Here is a 26,867-nt window from a genome sequence, read left to right as displayed (position 1 = left end):
GACTTATCATATCATGCACAATAGAAGCAAGCTGGACCCCTTTGCACACAGTGGAATCATTCAGGGCTCTAATGCACAATAGAAGCTTTCAGGAGCCATTTGCACACAACTTACGCATGTGGGGCTCTATCATGCACAATAGAAGAATGCAGGGTCCTTTTGCACACCATAGAATCATTCAGGGCTCTATCATTCTCAAGAGCAGTTCTCAGGACCCTTATGAACACAGTAGAATCCCTCCGGGCTCTATCATGCACAAGAGCAGCATGCAGGACCCTTTTGCACGCATTACCATTCAGGGCTCTGTCATGCACACTAGACGCATGCAGGACCCCTTTGCACAGTAGAATCATTTAGGGCTCTGCCATGCACAAGAGACGTATGTAGGAACCCTTTGCACACAGTAGACTAATTAAGGGCTCTATCATGCACAATAGAAGCATGCATAACACTTTTGCACAAAGTTGACTCATCCGGGGCTCTATCATGCACAAGAGAAGCATGCAGAACCCGTTTGCTCACAGTAGAATCAGTCAGAGCACTATCATGCACAAGAGCAGATTGCAGGACCTTTTTGCACACAGTAGACTCCTTTGGGGCTCTATCATGCACAATGGAAGAATGCGGGGCCCTTTTGCACACCATAGAAGCATTCAGAGGTTTATCATGCATAGGAGCAGCTTGCAAGACAGTTTTGCACACAGTAGACGCTTTCATGGCTCTAATGTAGAGGAGCAGTTGCATGTCTCTGCAGGAAATCCCGCCCCCTTACCTCCTATATGTTAGAAGTCTGAGATTGTGCCATGTTTAACACCAGCTGTTGTGATCATACCATGGGGAGTATTCGAAAGAAGATACCCACTGAGAAAACCCTATCAAATATATCCCCGAAGAGATGACAATCTGAGGGAGGAATTCCCTGACGGAATATGAAAAGGTGTGAAAGAGAATCCAGTGACATCACAAGAGACGAGTGTGATGCCCTCAAGACACTGGCTGAAGAGAAACTGATGACTAAGTTAAGAATCGAGTAAACCTTAATATGCAAGAAGAATATTGCACGTGTGCGAAACACTGCAGAAAAAGAAAGCCGTTCAATGACTGTGCAGATGCTGTAACGCAAATAGACTAAGTGATCATAGAAGCTGGCTATACATAGTGAATAAACTGCAGGCGAAGCCACCATCGTATAGAAGCTGGACGTCAGTGACATGAATTTAGTAAGACAGTACCCCTGGAGAGTAAAGGCTGAGAACTGTGTCGCAGCACGAATGAGCTGAGATCATGGAAACTAATGGAGAGGCTGTCTGGCCTGATGTCCTGGCCAGCCTTGGGCTGATTCAGCTATTTTTCACAAGGACAATCATCTGTAACAGACTATTTTCTCTACATTCCTATATCTACATTGTATTGGAAAGATTTTTTATATTATTTTTCACAAAAGCATACATCTACAACCGACTGATTTTTTCGACCTTTTTATCTTTACAATTTATTTTGGGACTATTTCTATCTTCCACATTTTTTTATATTTTATGTTTTTATCAGCACTATTTTTATATCTTTATATTTTTCAATGAACCACATAATAGTGGCAGTGGTTTGAAAATCTTCAATCACATTTTTTATTATTGCCATAATATGTGGATGCAAAATGTTTTGGAAAAGGTATATACAGCTCGCCTGACTCACTTGAAAAAATACTAATTCACTATTGCCGGGTACTAAGCAAACTGTACGATTGCTTTCATATCCTTATGTTCCTGATCCCTTCAGAACACCCTGATCAATACGCTGTAGAACATATCTGAACACAACAGACATCATGGCTATTGCAGTGCTTCTGTTTTCCTTTCTATTTTGTTGTTTTTATTTCTTATTTTATCTCACACTACATTTAACTGATTATGATAAATTAAATGTGTCCCTATGGCATAATGTTAGTGAAGAAGTTAAAAAACAAGAAGATTTCCAGCTAGAGCAGGAAATGGTTTTCCACCCAGTTGTGGAGACAGTAAGGGCTAGTAGAACTATTGCAGATGATCAGTATTTTATGAGAAGGTATTTTGATAATTTCATAAATATTGAATGAAATTCATGGTATAGGTCAATGGAGAAGGTGGGGAGAGATCAAGGAAAAGCTGCTTTGTTTGCTCACTTATCCCCTATGCCATGACAGCCTCTTTAGTATTTATACCTCAAGAAGTACCTGAGTCCAGAGCACACTGCTTGGTACATCCGCTTTACACCGTACTGGGTGTTTTGCAACAGACTCAGGTGAGCCTTAACCCATGCTGAGACCCTCCTGGGCCTCCATTTTGCCATTTTGGGTTGTGCCTGACCCCCAGACCATTTGTGCACCGCGTTTGCTCCCGGCACCTATTCCCTCCTCCACACTTCCCTCCCACCTCCCAGCCCGCCCACCATCCCTGATTGGCCATTCTCCTGGTGTGAGTTCGGTCTAGCAACCTGCTTTACACCGTGCTGGGTTGATTTTGCAGCAGACTCAGGTGAGCCTTGACCCTTGCTGAGACCCTCCTGGGCCTCCATTTTGCCATTTTGGGTTGTGCCTGAGCCCGCAGACCCTGTGTGCACAGCGTTCACTCCCGGCACCCATTTCCTCCTCCACGCTTCCCTCCCGACTTCCAGCCCATCCACCATCCTTAATTGGCCATTCTCCTGGTGTGCGTTCGGTCTAGCGACCCGCTTTACACCATGCTGGGTTGTTTTTGCAGCAGACTCAGGTGAGCCTTGACCCTTGCTGAGACCCTTCTGTGCCGCCATTTTGCCATTTTGGGTTGTACCTGAGCCCCCAGACCCTCTGTGCACCGCGTTCTCTCCCGGCACCCATTTCCTCCTCCATACTTCCCTCCGCCTCCCAGCGCGCCCACCATCCCTGATTGGCCATTCTCCTGGAGTGCGTTCGGTCTATCGACCCGCTCTACACCATGCTGGGCTGTTTTGCAGCACACTCAGGTGAGCCTTGACCCTTGCTGAGACCCTCCTGGGCCTCCATTCTGCCATTTTGGGTTGTGCCTGAGCCTCCAGAACCTTTGTGCACCGTGTTCGCTCTGGACACCCATTTCCGCCTCCATGCTTCTCTCCCAGCTCCCACCCTGACCACCATCCCTGATTGGCCATTTTCCTGGTGTGTGTTTGGTCTAGCAACCCGCTTTATAACATGCTGGGTTGTTTTTGCAGCAGGCTCAGGTGAGCCTTGACCCTTGCTGAGACCCTCCTGGGCCTCCATTTTGCCATTTTGGGTTGTACCTGAGCCGCCAGACCCTCTGTGCACCGTGTTTGCTCCCGGTACCCTTTCCTCCTCCACGTTTCCCTCCTGCCTCCCTGCTCGCCCGCCATCCCTGATTGGCCATTCCCTTGCTCTGTGCTAAATCCATCGTATCCCAGATTGCAATGCTAGACTGTCATAATTGACCCTCCCAGGGCAGCCCTCTGCCCGGCAGCACCTGTGGGTAAAGGCCCCAAGGCAAAGGGCGGCACCAACAGAGGCGGCTTCACATCATGTCTGCAGGTGTCAGAAGGGGAAGTCAGTAGCCAGCCATCAACCAGCAGCTACAATCAAGGTAGGAGTGGTCAGGGTGAAGGATAGAGCAATCACTGTACCCCGGAAGCCATACCACTTAGCAAACCAACCCACACTGTAATAACACTGTGACTACTAGCCTGCGTCACACCCCAGGGAATTGCTCATACTAGTCTGATTTCACATCCAGAAAGTGCCATACTGTGATAGTATTGTGACACCTTAATAGTACTGTGAATGCTAGCCTGAGTCATACTATAGGGAGTTGTCCATACTGAGTTGATTTATACCTAGAAGGTTCCATATTTCAGTGGTACTGTGAATATTGGCCTGCGTCACACCTCAGGGAATTGCTCTTGTTGAATTGTTCCATATCTAGAAAGTGCCATACTGTGATAGTATTGCAAATGTCAGCCCGCGCCACACCTTAATAATACCTAGAAAGTGCTGTATTTAGTGGTACTGTGAATATTAGCATGCGTCACTCCCCAGGGAATTGTTCACGTTGAATTGTTTCATATCTGGAAAGTAACATATTCTAGTGGTACTGGTAATATTAGCCTGCGTCACACCCCAGGGACTTGCTCATACTAGTCTGATTTCACATCAAGAAAGTGCCATAGTGTGATAGTATTGTGAATGTTAACCTGCACCAAACGTCAATGGTACTGTGAATACTAGCTTGCATCACACTATAGGCAGTTGCTCATGTTGAATTGATTCATACCTAGAAAGTGCCATGCTGTGATAGTGTAGAGGAGGAGCAAAGTGCCCCTACTCCACCTACCCTGCCTACATTACCTGAGAAGTATGAACCAAAGTATGTGACATATACTACACCAATTGGAAGGCAAGAAGAAGAGCAACTACTCTGTGCAGTACCCATAAGAATGCCTATACCGAAGAGAATATGGGAAGAAAAGTATCGTTCAAGGAAACCATACCTACATCCAAGACAATATGATGGTCATTTGAATACGATTCCTGATGAAACAAAGAAACTGAATGACCAGGATGAATGGTGACGTCATATGAAACTGAATCGATTTCATAGATAGAAGATAATCAGACCTGAGAGGCAGATGATTTATGAAGAACGAAGGAGTACTAAGGATAAGTGACATTTTGGGATCAAGATGAAGAAACCTATGCCACAAACGTGAGGAAGATGTTTATTTAGTTTAAACGTGTACAGATGTAATGAAACGCAAGCAGCAAAGCAATCATGAAGCTAGTCAAATGCTTATAGTAAATAGATTGCGGCAAGCGCCAACATATACATATATATACCTCATAGATACATATGGATTGAATAAAGAATGAAGGTTCCACTACGTATATAGCAGTCTTGAACAACGAGTAAGGCTTCAAATTCAGTGTTGCAGTTACAAAAGCAATTGGATTAAACAGAATGGGCCTCATTCCGGGTTTGGAGCTAACCAAGGAGTAATTAGCTCCATGGTTGGCTCCAAAACCGTCCCAAATCCGGCATGGTGAATGGAGTAATTACCGGTCCATTCCAGGGTTGGAGGGACCGGTAATTCCCCATTCACCTTTTGCCCTTGCCCTTCCCCAATCCCATTTCTGCCCCATAGGGCTCAATGGGAATGGGGAAGGAGGTAATTACGGTACCGTAATTACCTCCGAAGTACCTTTGCGGGTCCCGTACTTTACTCCTGCTAAACGCAGGAGGTAAGGAAGGACCCGCAAAGGGACCTCGGAATACGGAGGTAAGGGATTACCCGCATCGGCGCCCTTATCGGTGCCGGTAATTCCTTACCTCCAACCTCGGAATGACCCTCAATATATTTCAGCTAAGGAGTTGGATATGCCAAAGAGCTAAGGTCTTATCAGAACTAAAATTGGCTGACATTAGATACAATTAACATGAAAGAACAGAAGCTCCTGTTCAAGAAGGTGAAGTATAAACAAAGACGTCAGAGGACTATAGGTGGTACTGTGAATGTGAGCAGGGCCACACTGTGGTGGTACTGTGAATGTGAGCCGGGGCCACACTGTGGTGGCACTGTGAATGTGACCCTGGGCCACACTGTGGTGGTACTATGAATGTGAGCCGGGGCCACACTGTGGTGGTACTGTGAATGTGAGTCGGGGCCACACTGTGGTGGTACTGTGAATGTGAGCCGGGGCCACATTGTGGTGGTACTGTGAATGTGAGCCTGGGCCACACTGTGGTGGTACTGTGAATGTGAGCCGGGGCCCCACTGTGGTGGTACTGTGAATGTGAGCCGGGCCACACTGTGGTGGTACTGTGAATGTGAGCCTGGGTCACACTGTGGTGGTACTGTGAATGTGAGCCGGGGCCACACTGTGGTGGTACTGTGAATGTGAGCCAGGCCACACTGTGGTGGTACTGTGAATGTGAGCCTGGGTCACACTGTGGTGGTACTGTGAATGTGAGCCGGGGCCACACTGTGGTGATACTCTGAATGTGAGCCTGGGTCACACTGTGGTGGTACTGTGAATGTGAGCCGGGGCCACACTGTGGTGATACTGTGAATGTGAGCAGGGCCACACTGTGGTGATAATGTGAATGTGAGCCGGGGCCATACTGTGGTGGCAATGTGAATGTGAGCCGGGGCCACACTGTGGTGGTACTGTGAATGTAAGCTGGGGCCACACTGTGGTGGTACTGTGAATGTTGGCCTGAGTCGTGCTATAGAGAGTTGTTCATACTAAGCTGATTCATATCCAGAAAGGGCCACACTAGTGAAAAATAGGCTCCATCTCTCTTGTTGCCCCAAACCTCTGGGCACTCCACCGATACTTACCTTAATTTGAGTTCCAGTCCAACCTAGAACCGAGAACACACAGCAGACTCCAGAGCTATTAATCCCCAACCTACTCCACCCAACCTCCCGTAGTCTAATAGCTGAACCATCCTGATCCTAGCACCCCCACTCACCTGGATAGTAACCCCATAGGTATACACCTAACCACCCACTGGAAAGGACATACAGCTCCCGACAGGACTCTGGCATAACACCACAAGAGGAAACATCAATACTGCACAAGACACGACAGATGGCCACTGCCCTGTAAACTCTGCACTGAGACCAGCCCTTGCCACTGAGGACCGGAAATGCCCCAACACAGAAATGGACGCTGAGAAAGAGAGCAGGAACATGGAACAATGGATACAGATGCACAATTTCAACTGCCCCCAGAAGAAGCGGCCCGATTGCAGAACACTCTCCGCCAAATACAGCTATCAACAGAACAAACATAGTAAGAGACAAATCCTTATATCTTACACCATACCTCGCAACAATCGCCAAACCTCGACACCTCAACGACACTGACATCTCGAGACAAACAAAGTACCCCCTCCCCCCAAACAGCCGGCAAGAAGAGGAGAACACTCAAGAAGAGACTGGGAAGACTTCAGCCCCTCACTCCACACATCACAAGAACAGAATTGCACTATCAATACCCACAAAATACCATACTGGACAGAATCATAAATAAACCCACCTGGCTGCAACAATACGCCAATACCATCGACAAAACTATGCAATGACCTAGAAGACCACCTCAAAAACAAACTCACTACCATCCAACAAACCATACAAAACAGACCAAGAGATCAGACTATGGAACTTCCCTACCCTCACAAGGAAAACCCAAACAAACTACAAAGCTTCTCCGAAATATCAGTGGAGACTTTCGTCAAACTGGTAAATCAAAGCAACAAAACAGGTTCTCCTGAGGATCCCTGCCCCCGACATATGCAAATCCATCCACAAACAAGGAACGCCCATGGAATACCACAGGAATGTCCTCAACCTTTCAATCTCTACAGGGAAAGTGCCACAATCCTTCAAATCAGCATACATCAGACTGCTACTCAAAGACATGGCAGGTGATGTAGAGGATCTCTCCAACTACAGATCCTTCTCCAACGTCCCATATCCTGCTAAACTGCTCAAAGCGTATGGTCCAAATGTACCGTGCACTCATGTTTTTTCAATATTTTATATTGCATTCTTTGAATCTTAAATAGTTGATGAGTAAAGAATTAATATTTGTAGATTTCTGAGGTGGAGAGGAGATACTACAGCCCTGGCATATGGGTTGTATATGAGAAACTTAGAAAAGAAGTGTTCCCTAATTTGGGAACTTGTGTCCCCTGCACGCTATCATTGGCTCGAAACGCACATATAAAAAACAACCTAAGAATTCATAGAAGAGCACTGCCTACTAGACCAGGCACAAGTTGGTTTCCGACCCATGAGAGGAACAGAATCAGCACTCCTCTAAATATGGGATAACCTAAAAGCAAATGCAGATTCTGATAACAGTACCGCCTTGATACTTCTAGACCTCTCTGCGGCATTCGCATAGTTAACCATGACATCCTCATCAAAAGATTGGAAGGAATGAGAATAAGATACAATGCCCTACAATGGATCAAATCTTTCCTAAGGAACAGAACAGAGACCACATGGATGAAACCTTTCAAATCTAACCCAAGAGAATCTACTTGCGGTGTACCACAAGGATTATCCTTCTCCCCATTATTATTCAACATCTACCTATCTCAACTAATCAAGATCATCAAAAGCCATGGCCTCACTTGCTACACTACGCAGACGATACACGAATAGTCTTCAGAATACTAGACACGCAAGAGGAAAACACAACACTCGAGAACTGCCTTTGCAAGGTATTCAACCGGATGAATTCTAACTACCTCAAACTGAACCCAGGCAAAACAGAAATAATGATCATCACAAAAAACAGAGGAGACAACCACTACATTCCCTGGCCAAGGGAACTCGGTACAGTCCCAACCCCATCGCCCATTGTAAAAAACCTAGGAGTCTTGATGGACAACAAACTTACTCTAGAGCCACAAGTAAACACTCTACTCAAGAAATGCTTTTTTCTCCTGCAAGCGGCAAGAAGGATCCTACCATTCCTGTCATTCGCCAACAAAACACTCACCATCATCGCTCTCGTCATGTCCAGAGTAGATTACCTCAATAGCCTATACCTGGGTATGCCTGAACGACTTCTAAAAAAACTACAACGCCTACAAAATGCAGCAGCCAGACTGCTACTCAAACTACCTTGAAGAGAATAGATCACTCCAGCGCTAAAAACACTACATTGGCTACCAATAAAGGAGTGAATCACATTCAAATCAATGTGCATCACGCACAGAGAAATCCATAACCAAGGCACAGAGTTCCTGAGAGACAAATTAAGCGTACATCACCCAACAAAGATGCAGAGATGAAGTGCAAGAAATCCTTCAACTTCAACAAAAGAAAACTCAGAGGATCTTCTTTCTCTCATCTTGGACCAAAAACTTGGAGCAATTTACCAAAGAACATACGTAACACTAGAAACCACATACTATTCAGAAAATTCCTCAAATCCTGGCTCTTCGCTGCATAACTAGAAGAAAGCCCACAGGGGCATACACACAGATGAAACATTGATGAGTGAAGAAACTGATTCTAGATCCCACTAAGTAATCAACTACAAACAGAACCCAAGGAAGAAATTCCACGACATACCATACTTTCCAACTGAGAGATAGCTATGATAAGACGACACCAAAATCTGAATAAATAGCTACATATTGTCGGAAGGATGAGGACAATTACCAATAGCATCCTGGCCTGAATTACACCAAGCACCATCAGACCACCGTCGACAGATAGCGAGGGCGTAGGAGATGGCCAATCCACAGCACCAAATTAGAGAGGGGACCAGACAAACCCCATCCATTAGACTAGGTATAATACAACATAGCTGGAAATGCGCCGCGTCACCACCCATGACAGTTAGATGGACTAAATGAAAGTATCTACTAAGCGTAACCACAGGAATACCAGCTGTATAGGAAAGATCTGCAAGGACTAGGATATACAAACCACTAACCCATCCTCTAATCTCTGCATACCTAATTCACCCGAAAACCGACACAACCATTTCTCGCCCAGCAAACCGCACGCACTTCACCACACCGCAACAACAACCTACAAACAACACATAAACCGCACCAACAGCACACAGGGTCTCGCTTCGGTCCGATACTCAGACCAAAGCTCAGGGCCCGGTGATAACCAAACTGAAGCTGCCAACAGCACACCACTTCTCTCACTCTCCTACTCCCTCTTCACCTGACTAACTTATCCCACCCGCCTTCTTGTTTACAGATCCGCCTGAGTGTCTGGGGACCAACTCCGTTGGTGACAGTGCGCGCTATAAATACCTTTAACCTTTAAAATGTAACAACTCGCATTGTGCCAGACACAAGGACAATTTATCGGCCATGATAAAGTATGTCACAGGATCAGAATTCCCATACGTAGACAACTATGTATAAGAAACGCACATGATGGAGAATATGAGAATGAAAGTAAGGTACTCAAGTACATACTATTAGGTCCAAAAAGAGGAGATTTTAAAGTAGTGGATCACCAAATATTAAGATGTACAGATTCCCAGTTTAATTTGATACCTCATTGTGCTGACAGACCACAATTACAAACAAAGGGCAAGTATATTCCTCAGAATGATGGGTTGATGGAATAATAGGATGCAAAGCAAAGGCAGTATGGACTGCACCAACAGAAGTGATAAAAACACTGACATAGTGTGCCGTGAGGAATGGGAAGAAACTGCCTCATTTTTAACATGGTTGGAAGATGAAGCAGGACCACTGCCCATAACCAAACTACAAGCACCAACATTATGCTTTAGAAATAATGGTTCAGTAAAGCTCGGTGACAATGAAGGGTGCAAACGCATTATGGATTTACCAGGTATGAAAGTGGGCACAGCTGTACTAATGGACCATCACTGGGCTTGCGGTACGAGAGCTCATATGCAGCTTCCACCCAACGGGGGGTGGTATATGTACCTGCACATGATGAGGAGAATGGGAACTTGACAGAGGCCATATATTCCCGGAAAGAGCTGCATGATAACATGGAGGCGGACGTAGATGACATTGGGGATGAGAGCTGGTTCAGTTATCTAGTCTCCTGGATGCCTACCTGGCTGACAGATGCATTCACATTTCTGTTGGCATTTTTGGTACTGGTCCTAATGGCTTTTTGCCTCTTGAGAATAGCAATAGGCCAATTTAAAAAGACTGGCAAGAAGGCACTCCAAATGACACTAATGATTTATGTGGCTGACACCGTGCATCAGTGCATTCAAACTGATGGTGAAGTTTACTGTCCCATGTACCCATTGGGGCTTCCAGCTAGACAACCTGGAGCAGTGTTTACGTGCCCAAAAGATGCCCATAACTACAATGAGCACTGGATAAAATGTGACGACAATGGCGAGTGCTGGCTTATGACATGCAGTGCAGCAGAATACGTAGCACAAGGAGGTAACTTGAGGGGGGCACATGAGTGTGGCTGCCCAAGGATGGCTATAATATAATGAGAATACATGAAGGTGTGGTTGATGACTCGACCATAGGGGGGAATGTAGGGGGGCAATTGTTGACTAGAGAGCATGTGCCCTCCTCAGAAAAAACAGAATTACAAAATCAGAAAGGACACATTTGAAACTGCACCTTAAATGCTCCTGGAAATGCAGCTGGCACAAAGGATAGTTACTTTCACTACACAAGTAGGGACAGAGGAGGCATTAGTTTGCACAATTAGCGTGTTTCTAAATAGAATACACTAGGTGACCGGAAGGCGTGTACCAATATAGGGTCTAACTACACATATAGGGCAGCCTGGCTAATAGGTAGGGATGAGGTTGCAGCATACCCATATGTAGAAATGGCATGTGCCAGGCATGTACCAGGCCTTGGTAGGCAGCAAATAAATGCAGAACAAATGTGTCCTGCAGAGGAACAGAACCTGACAAGCAGCTGCCATTTTCTGCAGCAGCAGAGAATTCAGCTTTCCAGCTTTAAGGAAAAGCCCAGTTAAACACACTTGAACAAATACAGTTAATTCAGGGGAAATGATGTAGCCAGCTAGATGGGAACTGGCCCCAAGGAATGTGAAGTTCCAAAGATTGCATAGGGAGTGTTGGGTGGCGTAACAAGATATTATTGTGTGCGTTCATCTGGCGAGATAAATTAAGTTACAAGGACACGGCAGACCATTTCAAGTTTATGGGACACACTGAGCATCCCAAGAAGTCCGACGAAGTTAGCAGATTAATGTTTCTGCAATCAGCTAGGCATGACAGAAGGATGAAAGATGCGACTAAAGAAAAAACAACTAATTGCTGTGATTAAATCTTAGCAGGGTAAAAGCTGGATGACTCACAAAATAATTATTCATAAAAGTGTCAAGAGCAGGATGGCGATCAATGTTGAGAGACACATGTCCTTGAGACTAGCGACTCGTGACAGGGGAGATGACATGAGCTGTTTGATTTAATTAAAACAAGGCGATACACTTGCTCTCTCTCTCATCCACGTAAACATGTCAGCATGCAGACAGTTCATAGACAGCGTGACTGTCTGCTAACTGATGAGATCATGTCTTTTTTTTTAACTGCAGAAGTAATTCAGAGCCTAACAACAATCAAATATGATGAGCAACACACTTTTTTATGGAAAGGTTCATGGGTGGGATCTTAGATAATGATTGTCCAATCACTAGTTGTGCACATGTAGGGTTCCACATGTAGCTTAGTAGAGGAAGCCAATGACCAGGAGCGATAGGTTTTCTTAACTCAGTGAACATGATGACATCAGAATGACTCATTTGTACAATATAAAGTCCTGTTGTCTGTTCAAACGCTGGAGAATGGTGGAGTGAGAGCTTGCCTTTTGCTCTTGCTTTTTCCCCAGTCTATTGCAATGAACGGGTTACCTTGCATTTGGCATACACCAATCACTCTGTGTTGTCTCTTTTTTGACAAATACCAGTTAGAGGGCTATTTGGCTTTGGGGCCGTCTTTTCATCCACTCTGTCATGCAGAAAGGAAGAATGTGGGGCCCTTTTGCACACAGTAGAATAATTCAGGGCTCTAACATGCATAAAAGAAGCATGCAAAACATGTTTGCGCCCAGTAGACTCCTCCGGGGCTCTATCATTCACAAGAGAAGCATGCCGGACATTTTTGCGCACAGTAGACTCCTTCAGGGCTCTATCATGCACAAGAGAAGCATGCAGGTCCCTTTCGCACACAGTCTCCCTCCGGGCTCTATCATGCACAAGAGAAGCATGCGGGACCCGCTTGCACGCTGTAGAATCATTCACGTAGTGTTGTTCGTGCACAATATCGTACTGCATGGCGCTGTGCTGCGCAATAGAATCATACATGCCTACATCGTTCACAATGGGTGAAAACGAATCAATCGGGGCTCTTCATTACATATGTGGCATGTGCAGTAACGCTGTCATGTCTGCCGCTGGCAGCCCAGTATAGTGGCAACCTGCGCTGGATGCAAGGCTGCGTGTGCAGCGCTCGACTCTCCTCCCGCAGCGGCCCGGTTAGGTGAGCGCGGGGGCCACGCGGCGTGCACTCAGGGCGCATAGTCAGCTGGTAGTCGCCGTTGAGCTCTGCAGACGGACCCGCCGGACATTACAGGGTCGGCTACGAGACTGGCGTTAGTTCTGTGGCTGTGTTGAGACGCCTGGAAAGGGGGCCCGTGCCAGCTGTGTGGGTCGGCAGCGTCCTTGTAGAGTCAAGCTGCTGAGACCTCACTGGTGGGGCATCTGGGCACAAGACTTGCCTGTACGTGCCGCCCGCCTTGCGCTTAGAAATTCCACGGGGCCACCCCTGGATATTTAGGGCCCGATTCAAGGAATTTTTTGCACTGTTCGAAGTGCCTTTGCACTGCTGAAAAGTGACGTTTCACGGAACCCTGACTCATGGAACTGTGCAAAGTGTATTTTTGCAGTGCACAGTCATTTTGAACTCAAACATGACTGTGCACTGCAAAAATACACTTTGCATAGTTCTATGAATCAGGGTTTGTGTCGGCAGTGCAAAGTCACTTTTCAGCAGTGCAAAGTCACTTTTCAGAGGCGCCAAGTCACCTCGAAGAGTGCGAAAAATTCCATGAATCGGGCCCTAAAGCACCGCCCCTCATATCCGAACCCATCACACCTGCGCTGAGTGATGGGCTGATAATACACAATATTATATCGTGTCGGCTCTGGCCCATGCAATGATCAAACACCTGTTCTGCTAGCGTCTGATATAGGCACCGAGGTTCCATGGTTAAACGAACTTAAGAGTTTGGCTTTGTAGACCTATCTAACCTGTACAGACCAGCAGATAAGATCCCGAAGGGGGGGTGGGGGGTATTCGCTTTTGGTCGTGGAAGGGGTCTGAGACATGACGAAGTGACGAACACTGGGGGGGGCTCTACTTTGAACATGGACGCAATTCCTCCAATGCCGAGTATTTTAGTTGGTTCTTAATGATTTGAGCTGGTTCGGAAGGGCGTGCAAACTAAATGTTCTGTTTAATGTGTGGCCTAGTTTACTTCCAATACCGTCCCGGGCAGAGAGGCAGTGCCCTCCGACCCACTTCCTACTTTTCTGCCGGAATCTCAGGCTTACCCTCCTAATTCCATTCATTGCTAAAAAGTTCCGATTGCAGAACTATTCGCGGAGCTCCGCTTTATTGCTGCTCAGCTCCAGGCAACGTATATATTTTTTCTAGAAGGAGCATCAACTGTGATGGAAGTGTGTCGTCATAAGAGATTATGATTGCAATTGTATATTGTATTATTTTATGTTGTTATTGGCCTATAGTTGGATATTGTATAATTTGTCGAAAGTTATTGTATAATTTTCAAATTGTATTTGTCTCTTTTATGATGGTTTTAACTTTCGAAGTAAAGACTAACATTTTTTTTTTAAATGTAGGCTCCGGCGTCTGCACGATTACCATGCTGGGCTCCAGCGTGTTCACCGTTACCATGCTGGCCTCCAGCGTGTTCACCATTACCATGCTGGGCTCCAGCGTGTTCACCGTTACCATGCTGGGCTCCAGCGTGTTCACCGTTACCATGCTGGGCTCCAGCGTGTTCACCGTTACCATGCTGGGCTCCAGCGTGTTCACCATTACCATGCTGGGCTCTGGCGTGTTCACCGTTACCATGCTGGGCTCCAGCATGTTCACCATTACCATGCTGGGCTCCAGCGTGTTCACCATTACCATGCTGGGCTCCGGCGTCTGCACGATTATCATGCTGGGCTCCGGCATCTGCACGATTACCATGCTCGGATGCGGCGTGTTCACCATTACCATGCTGGGTTCGGGCGTCTGCACGATTATCATGCTGGGCTCCGGCGTGTTCACCGTTACCATGCTGGGCTCCGGCGTGTTCACCGTTACCATGCTGGGATGCGGCGTGTTCACCATTACCATGCTGGGATGCGGCGTGTTCACCATTACCAAGCTGGGATGCGGCGTGTTCACCATTACCATGCTGGGCTCCGGCGTGTTCACCATTACCATGCTGGGATGCGGCGTGTTCACCATTACCATGCTGGGATGCGGCGTGTTCACCATTACCATGCTGGGCTCCGGCGTGTTCACCGTTATCATGCTGGGCTCCGGCGTGTTCACCATTACCATGCTGGGCTGTGGCGTGTTCACCATTACCATGCTGGGCTCCGGTGTGTTCACCATTACCATGCTGGGCTCCAGCGTGTTCACCGTTACCATGCTGGGCTCCGGCGTGTTCACCATTACCATGCTGGGCTCCGGCGTGTTCCCCATTACCATGCTGGGATGCGGCGTGTTCACCATTACCATGTTGGGCTCCGGCGTGTTCACCATTACCATGTTGGGCTCCGGCGTGTTCACCGTTACCATGCTGGGCTCCGGCGTGTTCACCATTACCATGCTGGGCTCCGGCGTGTTCACCATTACCATGCTGGGATGCGGCGTGTTCACCGTTACAATGCTGGGCTCCGGCGTGTTCACCATTACCATGCTGGGCTCTGGCGTGTTCACCTTTACCATGCTGGGCTCTGGCGTGTTCACCATTACCATGCTGGGATGCGGCGTGTTCACCATTACCATGCTGGGCTCTGGCGTGTTCACCATTACCATGCTGGGCTCCGGCGTGTTCACCATTACCATGTTGGGCTCCGGAGTGTTCACCATTACCATGTTGGGCTCCGGAGTGTTCACCATTACCATGCTGGGCTCCGGCGTGTTCGCCATTACCATGCTGGGCTCCGGCGTGTTCACCATTACCATGCTGGGCTCTGTCAATGGCAGTATAATCAGGCTCTACCCAGGCTTGGACTGGCCTAGGGGCAGTACTGCAAAGGCCAGATAACAGGACGCAGGAGGCGAGCTTTGTGGGTTTTAGTGATGAGGGCGTGTATTGAGCAGCTGGCAAGAATGATTGATGTTTCAGTTCCAAATTGCATGAAAATGCACCTTCTGGTGTACATCTCACCAAAAACACGCCTTGGGATGCCACATAAATATTTTGTGACAAAAAGTAACAAGGAGCAACTATAGATCGTGGACTCAGTCTAACCCTGCCTCCATCATTTGCAATATTTACAATATAGGGCTGCACCGAGCACACCGGGCACAGTATTATTCTATAGGCCTCCATCATTTGCAATATTTACAATCTAGGGCTGCACCGAGCACACTGGGCACAGTATTATTCTATAGGCCTCCATCATTTGCAATATTTACAATATAGGGCTGCATTGGGCACAGTATTATTTTATAGGCCTCTATAGGGCTGCAATAGGCACAGTATTAATGTATAGGCCTCCATCATTAACAATATTTACAATATAGGGCTGCACTGGGAACAGTAATATTCATTAGGCCTCCATAGGGCTGCACCTGGCACAGTATTAATCTATTGGCCTCCATCGTTCACAATATTTACAATACAGGGCTTCACTGGGCACAGTATTATTCTATTGGCCTCTATTGTGTACAATATGCACAATCGTTTGCTATGGGGCACTATCATACACAATATAATTACATAGTCCTCTATTGTACCCAACAGTATGAATCCTTGCCACCAAACCAGGTACGATAACTCAGTGGGTTGAGCGTTCGGTGCTACGATCAAAGTATGGTCTTCAGGTCGTAGGTTCGAGTCCCGGCAAGGCCAACCCAGTCTTTCATCCTTCTGAGGTCGATAAATGAGTACCACCTTCAGTTGGGATGATACATGCATGTAAATATGTTATATGTACAGCTCTTTGACAAAGCCGTTGTATAAGAAACAATCAATAGCATAATAGCAGAATTCTCCCCTCTGGGGCTCTACCCCTCCCCTCCCCCGCTCCATCTCCTCTGCTACACTCACACCCCTACTTGTAAACACCTGAGCCTGCCCCCTGTGTTCAGCGCCCAAACAATAGCATGTTTTCTGTCTCAGGGGTTTCAATAGTGCAATGCACATTGACACAGGGGACTCTAACGAGCATAACGCTGTGCTGTAGGTATCTGACATGCACAGTATTATAATGTAGACTGCCAGTGTTGACAATATTATGTGATATGGGTGTTTACCACGCAAGAGTGTCAGAAAACAAAAGCGTGCCATGCACAGCACTGCCATCAAACAAGACTCCTGCCCCTTCAATTACAATATTATCGAACGGGGCTCTATTACACACAGCATTAACACAGTACCACACCGTCCTCTTTAATACACAGCACACTATATGGCCGTGCAGGGGCCCCTAGGGCTAGCTGGGGCTTAGCCCCACCAGTCCCCCAAAACTTCTGTTGAGCAGGGGCACTGCCGGTTAACATTTTTATTTTTGTATTTCCTGCTCCAGTGCCGGTATTTGAACTCACGCTCTGCCCGTGAGAAGCGATGTGAGAAGCGAGCGTCACATCCACTGTACTATTTGGTAGATGCTGGACTTTTGGTAGTTTCATTCAATCGACTGCTTGTGAGCCTTTACAGGCTTTCTGTGGCAAGCAGTACATTGAAGAAAACAAAATCAATCCGGCACCTACCAAATAGCACAGTGCTGTGCCATTTCGTTGGCGTTGGATTTCTTTTCCTTCATTTAATAGTATGTTTGCCTCGAAGCCCGCAATGGGGCTTTATGTGGCAAGCTGTCTGTTCAATGCAAGAAACAAAACCCCGCACTTACCGAATAGCACAGTGTGATCGGCGCGCTCGGGTTCTAATCCCGAGCACAGAAATAGAAAAACACGTGTTTTCCTGCTGGGGGGGCTGAGGGGTGAGTAATGCTTGTTATTTGTCAAGTTGCCTGAAAAAGATCAGGAACGTGTGCTTTTTAGTCAGCTAAGCAAATAGCATTATTGGCTTAGATCAGATTGTAAAACGCGTTCATTGATATAAACAACAATCTTGAAGCATGTATTTTGGGGGGTTTATTTATAATTCAAGGGTATTTGCTAGACGCCGCCCAGCAGTATTCAGGCCTCGCCCCAATACATATCCTGTGAAGTTTTAGAGGCCCCCCCTCGATTTCTCATGCCACTTAAGTCACTGATTGTGACATAGGCAATCATATCAGGCGTGACTGTCGCATGCACACTATTGTGAGTTATGATGTGTCGGCTTATAACAATAGCATCCCTGCAAGGCTCTATCCTGCGCCCACGGGGTCCTATCATGCGCAGTGCAATGATACGGGCCTCGCAGGCAAGCACGTATCATACGGGGCTCTCATGCAAAAACATATCACACGCAGTTCTCTTGCAAACAAATATCACACAGGGCTCTGTCATAAAGAACGTATTAATGCGGGGCTTTCATGCGCACAATGCCCCGCGGGGCTCTGTCATACGCAGTATGTCCATGCTGGGTTCTCGTGGAACATATAGATCACGTAACCCTCGCTCATGCACAATATGATTATACGGGGATATCGTGCAGCCAATATCATACAGGGCTATATCATACACAACATGACGGTGCGGGTCGATGGTGCAAAAACATATCATACGTGGCTTTTTCATACACGTCGGTAATGCTACAAAAAAACTATACTACGTGGCCATCATGCAGAGTATGGTAACGGGGGGATCTCTTGCACGAATATCACACAGTGCTGTGCCATACGCAATACAATCAAAGCAAACAACAGGATGATACGAGGCTGGGCCCACACATGTATTCCATAGAGAGCTCTCGTGTAAAAAAAAAAAGATCCAGGGCTGCTCTATCATGCATGGTACAACAATGCCGGGGGCTCGTGCACAGATGCCACACCTGGCCGTATCGCACGCAATGCCATCACACACGGCCATGACAGGCTTCATCGCGGACACTGGGATCGCACGCAGCTCTCGTACAAAAAAAAAACTTACACTGGGGTCTAGCAAATACAATAGAACCATAAAGGGCCCTCGGCTAAACTGTATCCTACAGGGCCATAACACTATTAATGGCACGGGCCTTTGCTGCAGAAAATTAGGGCGCGGGGCGGAAAGATTATAGACGAGACAAGGTAACACGCAGGGATGTGCTCCCCAATGTCGCCCCGGGTTCTATTATGCAGAATACCATCACATATAGCGATGGCATGCATAATAAACAGATAAGACGTATTATAACACACAGACCACGTATCGTCCACAATCTTAGCATGCAGGCCTCAACATACACAAAGGTTTAATCTGTGGGGCCACACGCTGAAATCAGACGCGCCATTGTCATTCGCAGGGCTGTCCTTTCGTTTAAGTTTAGTTTATTTGCTTATATAGAGCACTGAACCTGTAGGTATCTAGGCGCTTGGCTTACTGGAACAATCGTGTCACAGACATAGTATTTGATTACAGACAATGGGCCTACAAAATGAATGCAGGCAAAGTTCAATAAAATATACAGAATGCCCATGTCGTGCACACACTCTTATTACACCGGGGCCTCGCTGTGCACGCTCTTATCCAGTGCAAGGCTCTGACGGGCACCGTGTTATCTATCACACAATAGAAACCTCGGCCGCTCACGTCTCACTTGCAACAGGTGCCCCAAGGGGCCCCAGGGAGCACGAAGGTGAACAGTTTCCTTGCTGACGCGGAGTGCACTACGAAATGTTCGTGTTGGGTGCGTAAGTTCGGTACTTACCTTTCGCCTGGCGTTTAAATAGACCTGACATGCGTAGCTTTCCACCAATCAACAGTCTTGATATTAAAATGTCGCACACATTTCATCATCTCTCACCAGGGACTCGACGGGCACTTTTTTAAGGACAGGTCCGGGGTCTCACTTTAATAGCATAATCATTAATACGGGGTGTCCAGGCGCTTTTGCGTTACTGAACTGGGCACTCTCCGGCTCAATTCTGTAGTTTTCTTTTCGAAAAGATGTATACGGCGTGTCCTTATTTTTTATTGTACCCTATATTATGATTATCACCATAGTATGTAATATTAGTAATATTGTACGCACTACCGCTAATATCGTATCATGGAAAAGGACCTGACATGCACTTCATTATCCCGCAAGCACTTTACCGAGCACTTCCTTCATTTCGCGCGTGCTGTTTTCAGGCGATGCGTTATGAATAAATAGAACTGCGCGGACCCCGCATGACTACACCGTGCGTGGGCGAGGCACGTGCAGTAATATTTAATACGGGGGGAGCATGGTGTGCCTGCATGCACGAGACCTACGGATAAGCTTGTGCACATGGACCCAGGGGCGCACTGCAACACCCTGGAGTGCCCATTCGTGAGTTAAGACCATGATCCTTTTTAGGGGTTTCAGGGGTGGCGTCTCTTGCACACATTTGTGCTAAATTGTGCATTTCAACGAGCATTGTCCGTGGGCCGTTTGCAAAGCTGCAGAGTGCACTGCTAACGAAAGCGGCCCGTGTCGGCTCAGGAAAAGTGGCTCCCACTCGCCCGTCAGGCGGCCCTATCAACCCACGGGCCAGTGCGAGTCTGGGGAGGGCCTTATTTGACACCTTGGACTGCAAGTAACTATATGGGCTGTGATCAGCGCCTCGATGCCCACGGGCAGTGGGAGCGCTTTAAAATGCAAAATAAATAAAAAAATAAAATAGAGGCCTGTAAATGCAGGCCAGAGCCCTGTGTGGTAACACTGTGCACTCTGGACCCTTACACAACCACAGAAGTTCGAGTTTTATTTAAAACCAAGTCGAAGTAATGTGTGCTCGCGCGAGGCATGTGTGATGATATTGAGCAAGACAGACCCTAACATTAAAATAGAACCACGCTGAAATAAAGCGTGCGCGAGAGATCTCTGTGTACGCCGATATTTCTTGCGTACTAAAATCCCAGGGGACAACTTAGTGCCTGCTACAACTTTGAAGTTGGGGATTGTGCAAATCAGCGCCTTGTAAATATTAATACTGGGTCTGATGGAGCCTTGCGCTTGATAGTGCAGCGTTTTACAGCCCCCCATGACAATATTACGGAGCCCTGGATCTGATGGCAAAGTGTTAATGCTGTCTGCTGCACAATAGAACCCGTCGACGTCTAATGCGTATGATAGAGCTCTGCCTGATATTGCGTATGATTGTGCCCTGCCTGGTATTGCGTATGATAGAGCCCTGCCTGATAATGTGTGCGAGAGAGCCCGGCGTTTGATACTGCTGCTAATATGGGGCCCTGCATGGAACAAATTTGGAGTTTTGCATTTGATTGTACTGCGGTACCATGGCAGCATACTTCAAGTTATATTGCGTGATATAGCGCTATGTCTGTTGCTGGAATGCAAGCGCTGTGTGGTAATGCTGTGCGTGAAAGGCTTTTTGCATTAAAATTGTGGGAATAGCAGAAGCCTTTTATACAACTGTTGTGCTCGATAGAGCCCCGTGTTATAATGCCTTGCCTGGTGAGCTGTGTGTGTATGTATTTATGTGGTAAGGGTGGGGGAGTCGCATGGGGTGCTGGGCGGCGAGGGTGGAGTTCCAGCTAGGAGAATTCTGGTTTAGTGCTGCGGATTCACGCTGTTATGAATAATTGAGGCTATGCTATAACATTGCGTATGACAGAGCCCCAGAGCATAATAGTGTGAACAGTAGCATAATAGTGTGAACAACGCAAGCCTATACTGCAAATATTACACATGGTCTCCGAGTGTGCGTGTGTAAATACGCACACACGTGTGTGTATATTCATATATGTTCGTTTTGTGCATGTCAGAGCCCTGGGCCTGCTGGAACACTGCACAAGCTAGAGATTGCGTATATCAGAGCCCTGTGTGCATATCATGTTATTGCGTATGATAGAGCCATGCATTTGATAACGTTGAATATTTGGACCCCAGCATGACAATGGATTCATGGGTAAGGTACGTCTTGCCAATTTGGCGTATGATAGAGGCCTTTTTTAATATTGCGTATGATAGAGCCCTGGCAGCGAGTGAGTATGAAACAGCTTTCTGCTACTGCGTTCTGTGCTTAAGTCCCCTCAGGCTTTGAGAACCCTGTCCATGGTGGAAGCATGCCAGCATACTGCTCTCCAGAGAACTGCGTGATATAGCGCCCAGAGTTGTAATACTGCGCGCGACAGAGCCCTGTCTGAGGCCTGTTGTGTGACAGCAGTGTGCAAGCTACTGTTGAGCAAGGGAAACGTATGTTGTCTCGCACTATCAGAGCACTGCAAAAATAAAAGTGTGCACGGCAGCAGTGCACAAGTGCACCGCAAGCTAGACCCACGTTACGTGATAACACTGTTCACGAGAGCGGCCCGTTTTACCGCCGTATGACGGATACGCGCGGCATGCTTTGCAACACTATCTGCAGAATAGACCACGTTTTACGATAATATTGTGCGTGACAGAGCCCCGTGTTTTCTTTAAAGTGTGCACGACGAGGCTATGCTGTGCAGAATACCGGGCTCGGTGGAAATAGGGTGCCATTATCAAGGTCTGGATAATAATTTGGAGCACAGCGGAGCCACGCATCATGATTTATTAAAATAAACAAAAAATGCGCATGCTTTCTGATCAGAGTCGCGCAAGTCAACGTCCGTGGAAGTGCCCTGCGCGAATGTATGGTGCATTTTAGCGCTAAATGCTGTGCTTTTTATTACCATGACACATGGACTGCGCCCTCACTTAACGGGTGTCCTTACGCCGTTCATATTTAATACACACTGGGCCACCCATAGTTTCCCTGCTAGTAAATGGGTTATTTATTTATTTATTTATATTGCAATCAAGTAAAGTGCAGGCGACGCAACACTTTACTGAATTGATACTAGTTTATCCATCAGAGCAGGACGTGGTCGCGAAAGGGGTTAATCGGGCGTGTTATTAAAAAAGAATAGCACCGCGGTATATGTAAGAGATTTTTCTTACCGTGAGATGGACCCGTTTTATTGGGCATGGCGTCATGATTGCACCAGGGTTTTCACGTCACAGTGCGCCGCTGTCGTGAAACTGGGTTATAAAGCGCCTCGTGGTAATTGAACGAGGGTTTCTAAGTTGCATACAGAGCCAGATTGTCGTGAAGCGGCTTTAACCAGCACTTTACACAAATTGGACAAGTGTTAGTTCGGCTCAGCGCCGCTCCGCCGTGAAGCGGAGTTATAAGGCGCTTTATCGCAGCTCGCAGCACTTCATTAGCGAATCTGAACCGATTCTACCTGCACTTTCCTCTCAATAAACTGTGCCAGTACACACGTTATTATTAATAAACTGGGCTGTGTCGTGGAACACATCACCAAGAAAGGCTTGTTAATTGGATGGATTTTTTCTTGTGCTTGTTTGGGTTTTCGTGTAGCGTTTCTGAGCGCCCGAGGCACTGTAGGCGAGCAGTGACTAGAAAGCGCTATGTCACGCACTTTGCTTCTGATCAGTAAAAGGCGCTTGTCGGGCACTTCTGTGTATCACCATTTAGGGTTCTTCAATGTACTAGTTGCCCATTAAGCAACGCGGCCAGAATGCACGCAATGTGTATGTTGTATTGCAGAACCCACAGAATTTAGGTCCGCTTCTTTCACTAGTTTACGAACAGAGCCGGAGGCGGCCGTGTACCCCCCTGATGGAGGACATTGCAGGCCCCACTTCTCCAACTGCAGGTGAAGGGTGTGAGGCGGCTCCTGTGTAGAGGTGACTGCGAAAGACCGCCACGGAGAACTGGGAGGACGGTCCGGAAGTATGCAGACCGCTGGCGGGTCGCCGTGGGCCCGGGAAAGTGCCGGCACTGGGAGAAGCGAGGGGGAGACCCCAATGCAAGCCTTGGCCGTGGGAAGTGGGGGGAGAAAACGAGACAGGCAGAGGGAAGAAACAGAACAAGACGGGGAGGAGGCAACAAAAGAGGCTGAAGATAGAGGAAGAAAAAAAGACAGGACGAAAGAGGGAAAGTGCGAAAGAAGGAAAGAAAGAAAGAAAGAGTGAAAGAAAGAAGGGGTTGAAAGAAAGAAAAGAAAGAAGGGGGAAAGAAAGAACGAAAGATGGAAAGAAGGGGTAGAAAGAAAGACAGAAAGCAAGAAAGAAAAGAAAGAACGAAATAAATAAATAAATAAATAAAGGTACACAAAAATCATGAAACAGACACAAACCAAAAGCAACAGGCATACACAACAACAATAAAGCAATTCAGCAAACTCATACAAGGGAAATGCAAACATAAAAACGCAAATATACAAACAAAACAAACAATCACGCATCAAAGCGAGAAAGGGTCAAGCACGCAATCAAACACAGATGCGAAGAAGCGCACAACAAAAGCACGAAAGCCACAGTCACACTAACACCCAAACACTTGAAAACAAAAAGCAGCGGAACAAGAAACAGACACTTCAGCACATGCACAACACATGCGAGCAACGAAAGGACACGCACTTTATTACGATGTTTGGCTTACTAAAAACCTTTCATCTCTCTAAAAACACATAACATATTAACAAAAACTAATTTGAGTTCATAGACAATTATAAGCCAACACAGCACAGTAAAAAGAGAAGCTCTGTGTGGTGGCAGCGCAGTGCACGAGAGTGGCAGAATAACAACCCCACCGGAGACAGGGTCACACGACCAAGAGAAGCAAAACACCTGTTGAACCAAAAAAACACACCTGAAATATTGACTCTCAGTGGCGTGGGCCAGGGGACCCAACCACACACACACTGCGCACACACCCCACACTGTGCATACCACACTGGCAAGGAAATGCAAAACACGGCTAGGAACTTGTTCACAGCCTCCGAGACCTGTCTGCAGAGGCCGAAAACCGCCAATAAAGCCGGCACTGTGCACGTTTGCGGCGTGCGCCCACCGGCCTCTGTGCACCAGCTCTGCCCTGGGCACAGCACAACCAGCGCCACATAGTCCCTTTAATCTAAACTCTCCCCGGGGTCAAACAGTCAGCGGGGGATTAGTGATTAAAATGCTCTCTCTCTCTCTCGCGCTGCATTTAAATAATAGAGTTTTCAAAATGTGACACACACACACAGGGAGTTTGATTTTCATTTTGCTGATGTCAAATAAAGCACTATGGTTAGAGGCCCTCATCACTTAAAACCATTAAACATGGTTCGAGAGGGGACTCAAAATCCGTCTGCAACAACAATGTAGTTTAATTCTGCGCGCGGTTTAAAGAATGCACGAGACAGAGCATCCGGGCTGCTTCCCGTCCTCGCAGGGGGGTTTTAATGAGAATTAATTGTGGGCAACTTCGCGAACACACTCGGGAACGCAATTTATTTCTGGAGCGGACTCCTGAAATGCCAACGCCAAGAACAGCCGCTTGGTAAAAGGCATGCCCAGTGCCAAGGCGGCGGCGATAACCCTGCCGCGAACACGCATTTTATCTTCAGAAGACTTTTCAGAGGCCAACTTGGCACACTACTCGATTCGTGCCCCTTGGTGTGTTGGGAAGTGCGTGCAAAACGCGCCAACACCCCAACAAGAAAGCACGTTGGCACATTTTGCAGGAAGTGACTGGATTGGAAAAAAGGAAATCGGTGCCTTTCGTTTGCCCTGTGCTGAGCTGCTCAGGCGCACACGTGCCACGTGTGTAGTAACAGCACTTTAATCGTTGTGTTGCATGACAAATATTTTGAAATTCAAAAGCTAAATATGAAATCTATCGAATTGAATGGGTTGGCGGTGACCAGCGTCAGTGCGCGACGGATCGAAACGCCGAGTCGGAATCAGTGAAATCGAAAACAAATAAAATCAAAATAGAATGCACGCTCAGCAAAAAACAGAGAAATAAATGCGTTAGGGAAAACGTGCTCAGGGTTTCCGTTGAACGAAATGATTCTGTGAAAAGTGGGGCAGTGAACACAGGAATGGAAACCAGAACGAGGGGAATATACCACTTACCTCGGACAAGAATCCTGCGGCAGTAGTCCGGGTCTCCGGCTTTACTCTTGCCGCAGTCCTCGGAGGGGCCCGAGGCGGAGAAAGGGCCTTGCTGCTGCTCCTTGAGGAATGCATGCGCGAGCCCTCCCTCGATGTCCTTGCAGTCCCCGCCGTCCTTGGGGGGCCCGTTCCGGGGAAGCCGGCTGGGCTCAGCCTCCGTGTTGCCCCGCACGTCCATTTTGCCTGCTTTCTGGAACATGGAATAATACCCAGGTGCGGGAGGGGGGCGGCGGGAGCTCCGGGGTGGCAGGCGTGACAGCGGGCTGGTTGCAGCTCAGGCGTTTCGGGGGCAGCTCCGCGCGGGCGCCGAGAGGGCTGCTAGGCGCTTTGCTGGCGCAGCACTGCGCGCGGAGCCGGCGTGCGTGCTGGCGGCGAGGGGCTTGCTTGTGTCCAGCTCTGCTGGTCGCCGGGGCAGTGAGCAGTCCGGACCCACACCTTATTAACAGCAGGGCCTGGCTGTCAGGCACACGCAGGACCGTCCCTCCGCCGCGCTCTTAGCTGATTAGGGGTAATTTCGCCGACTCCATCTTTAGGCGACCTCATGAATACACTCAAATGTTTTGATCGCCGATCACCCCGCAAATGGACGGCTGTCTCGCTGCCGCCCCCACCCCCCAATCAGGGAAAGAACAGCTCTCCAGTGATTGGCCCCGCGCTGGCCAAGGCGCTCAATCAAGGGAGACGGGGGTTTCCAGCAAAAAGGGGCGAACAACCAGAAACACAACTAACTTTAATTGCCCGTTGCTAGATGTTCCAAGCCCCGTAAAGGCGAGCCCCTCTTTCCAGCCGCAGAAGTAGATCTTCGGAGTTTCGGAGGGGCCAGGGGGGGGGCGACAGTTCTGCGAGAGGCAATTGAGTTATTTCCCCTTTAAACAAATCTCTAGGGGAGTGGGGGACGGGAGGGAGTGGGTTATTCTTTGAAAGGAGTTGGGATTATTTTGGTGCTCGATACAAAACACGCCATGACATGTCTCGTTTCCAGGCGCTATTTTCGGCTGCTTGAGCTCAGTTAGAAGGTCTTGATAATCAGTCAATGTACCCTTGACTAGACATCGACCTTGCCTTTCAAGCCCCTCCCTCGCA

The 26,867-nt window shown here is 47.6% G+C and overlaps 1 protein-coding gene across 1 annotated transcript in view; it reads right to left on the bottom strand.

Annotated features, from left to right (window-relative positions):
• Positions 1-26,392, bottom strand: part of VAX1 (ventral anterior homeobox 1) — a 246,403-nt gene extending 220,011 nt beyond the window's left edge. The window contains exon 1 of the mRNA XM_069611914.1: positions 25,746-26,392. Coding sequence (XP_069468015.1) covers positions 25,746-25,983 — 238 coding nt within the window. The 5' untranslated portion in view covers positions 25,984-26,392. The remainder of the gene's footprint in view (positions 1-25,745) is intronic.
• Between the last annotated feature and the right edge of the window lie 475 nt (positions 26,393-26,867).

Source organism: Ambystoma mexicanum, chromosome 8, assembly GCF_040938575.1.
Source record: "Ambystoma mexicanum isolate Mex_15411 chromosome 8, UKY_AmexF1_1, whole genome shotgun sequence".
Classification (NCBI taxonomy): Eukaryota; Metazoa; Chordata; class Amphibia; order Caudata; family Ambystomatidae; genus Ambystoma; species Ambystoma mexicanum.
Note: the sequence above shows the minus strand (reverse complement) of the source record. Positions and strands in the feature narration are given on the sequence as shown.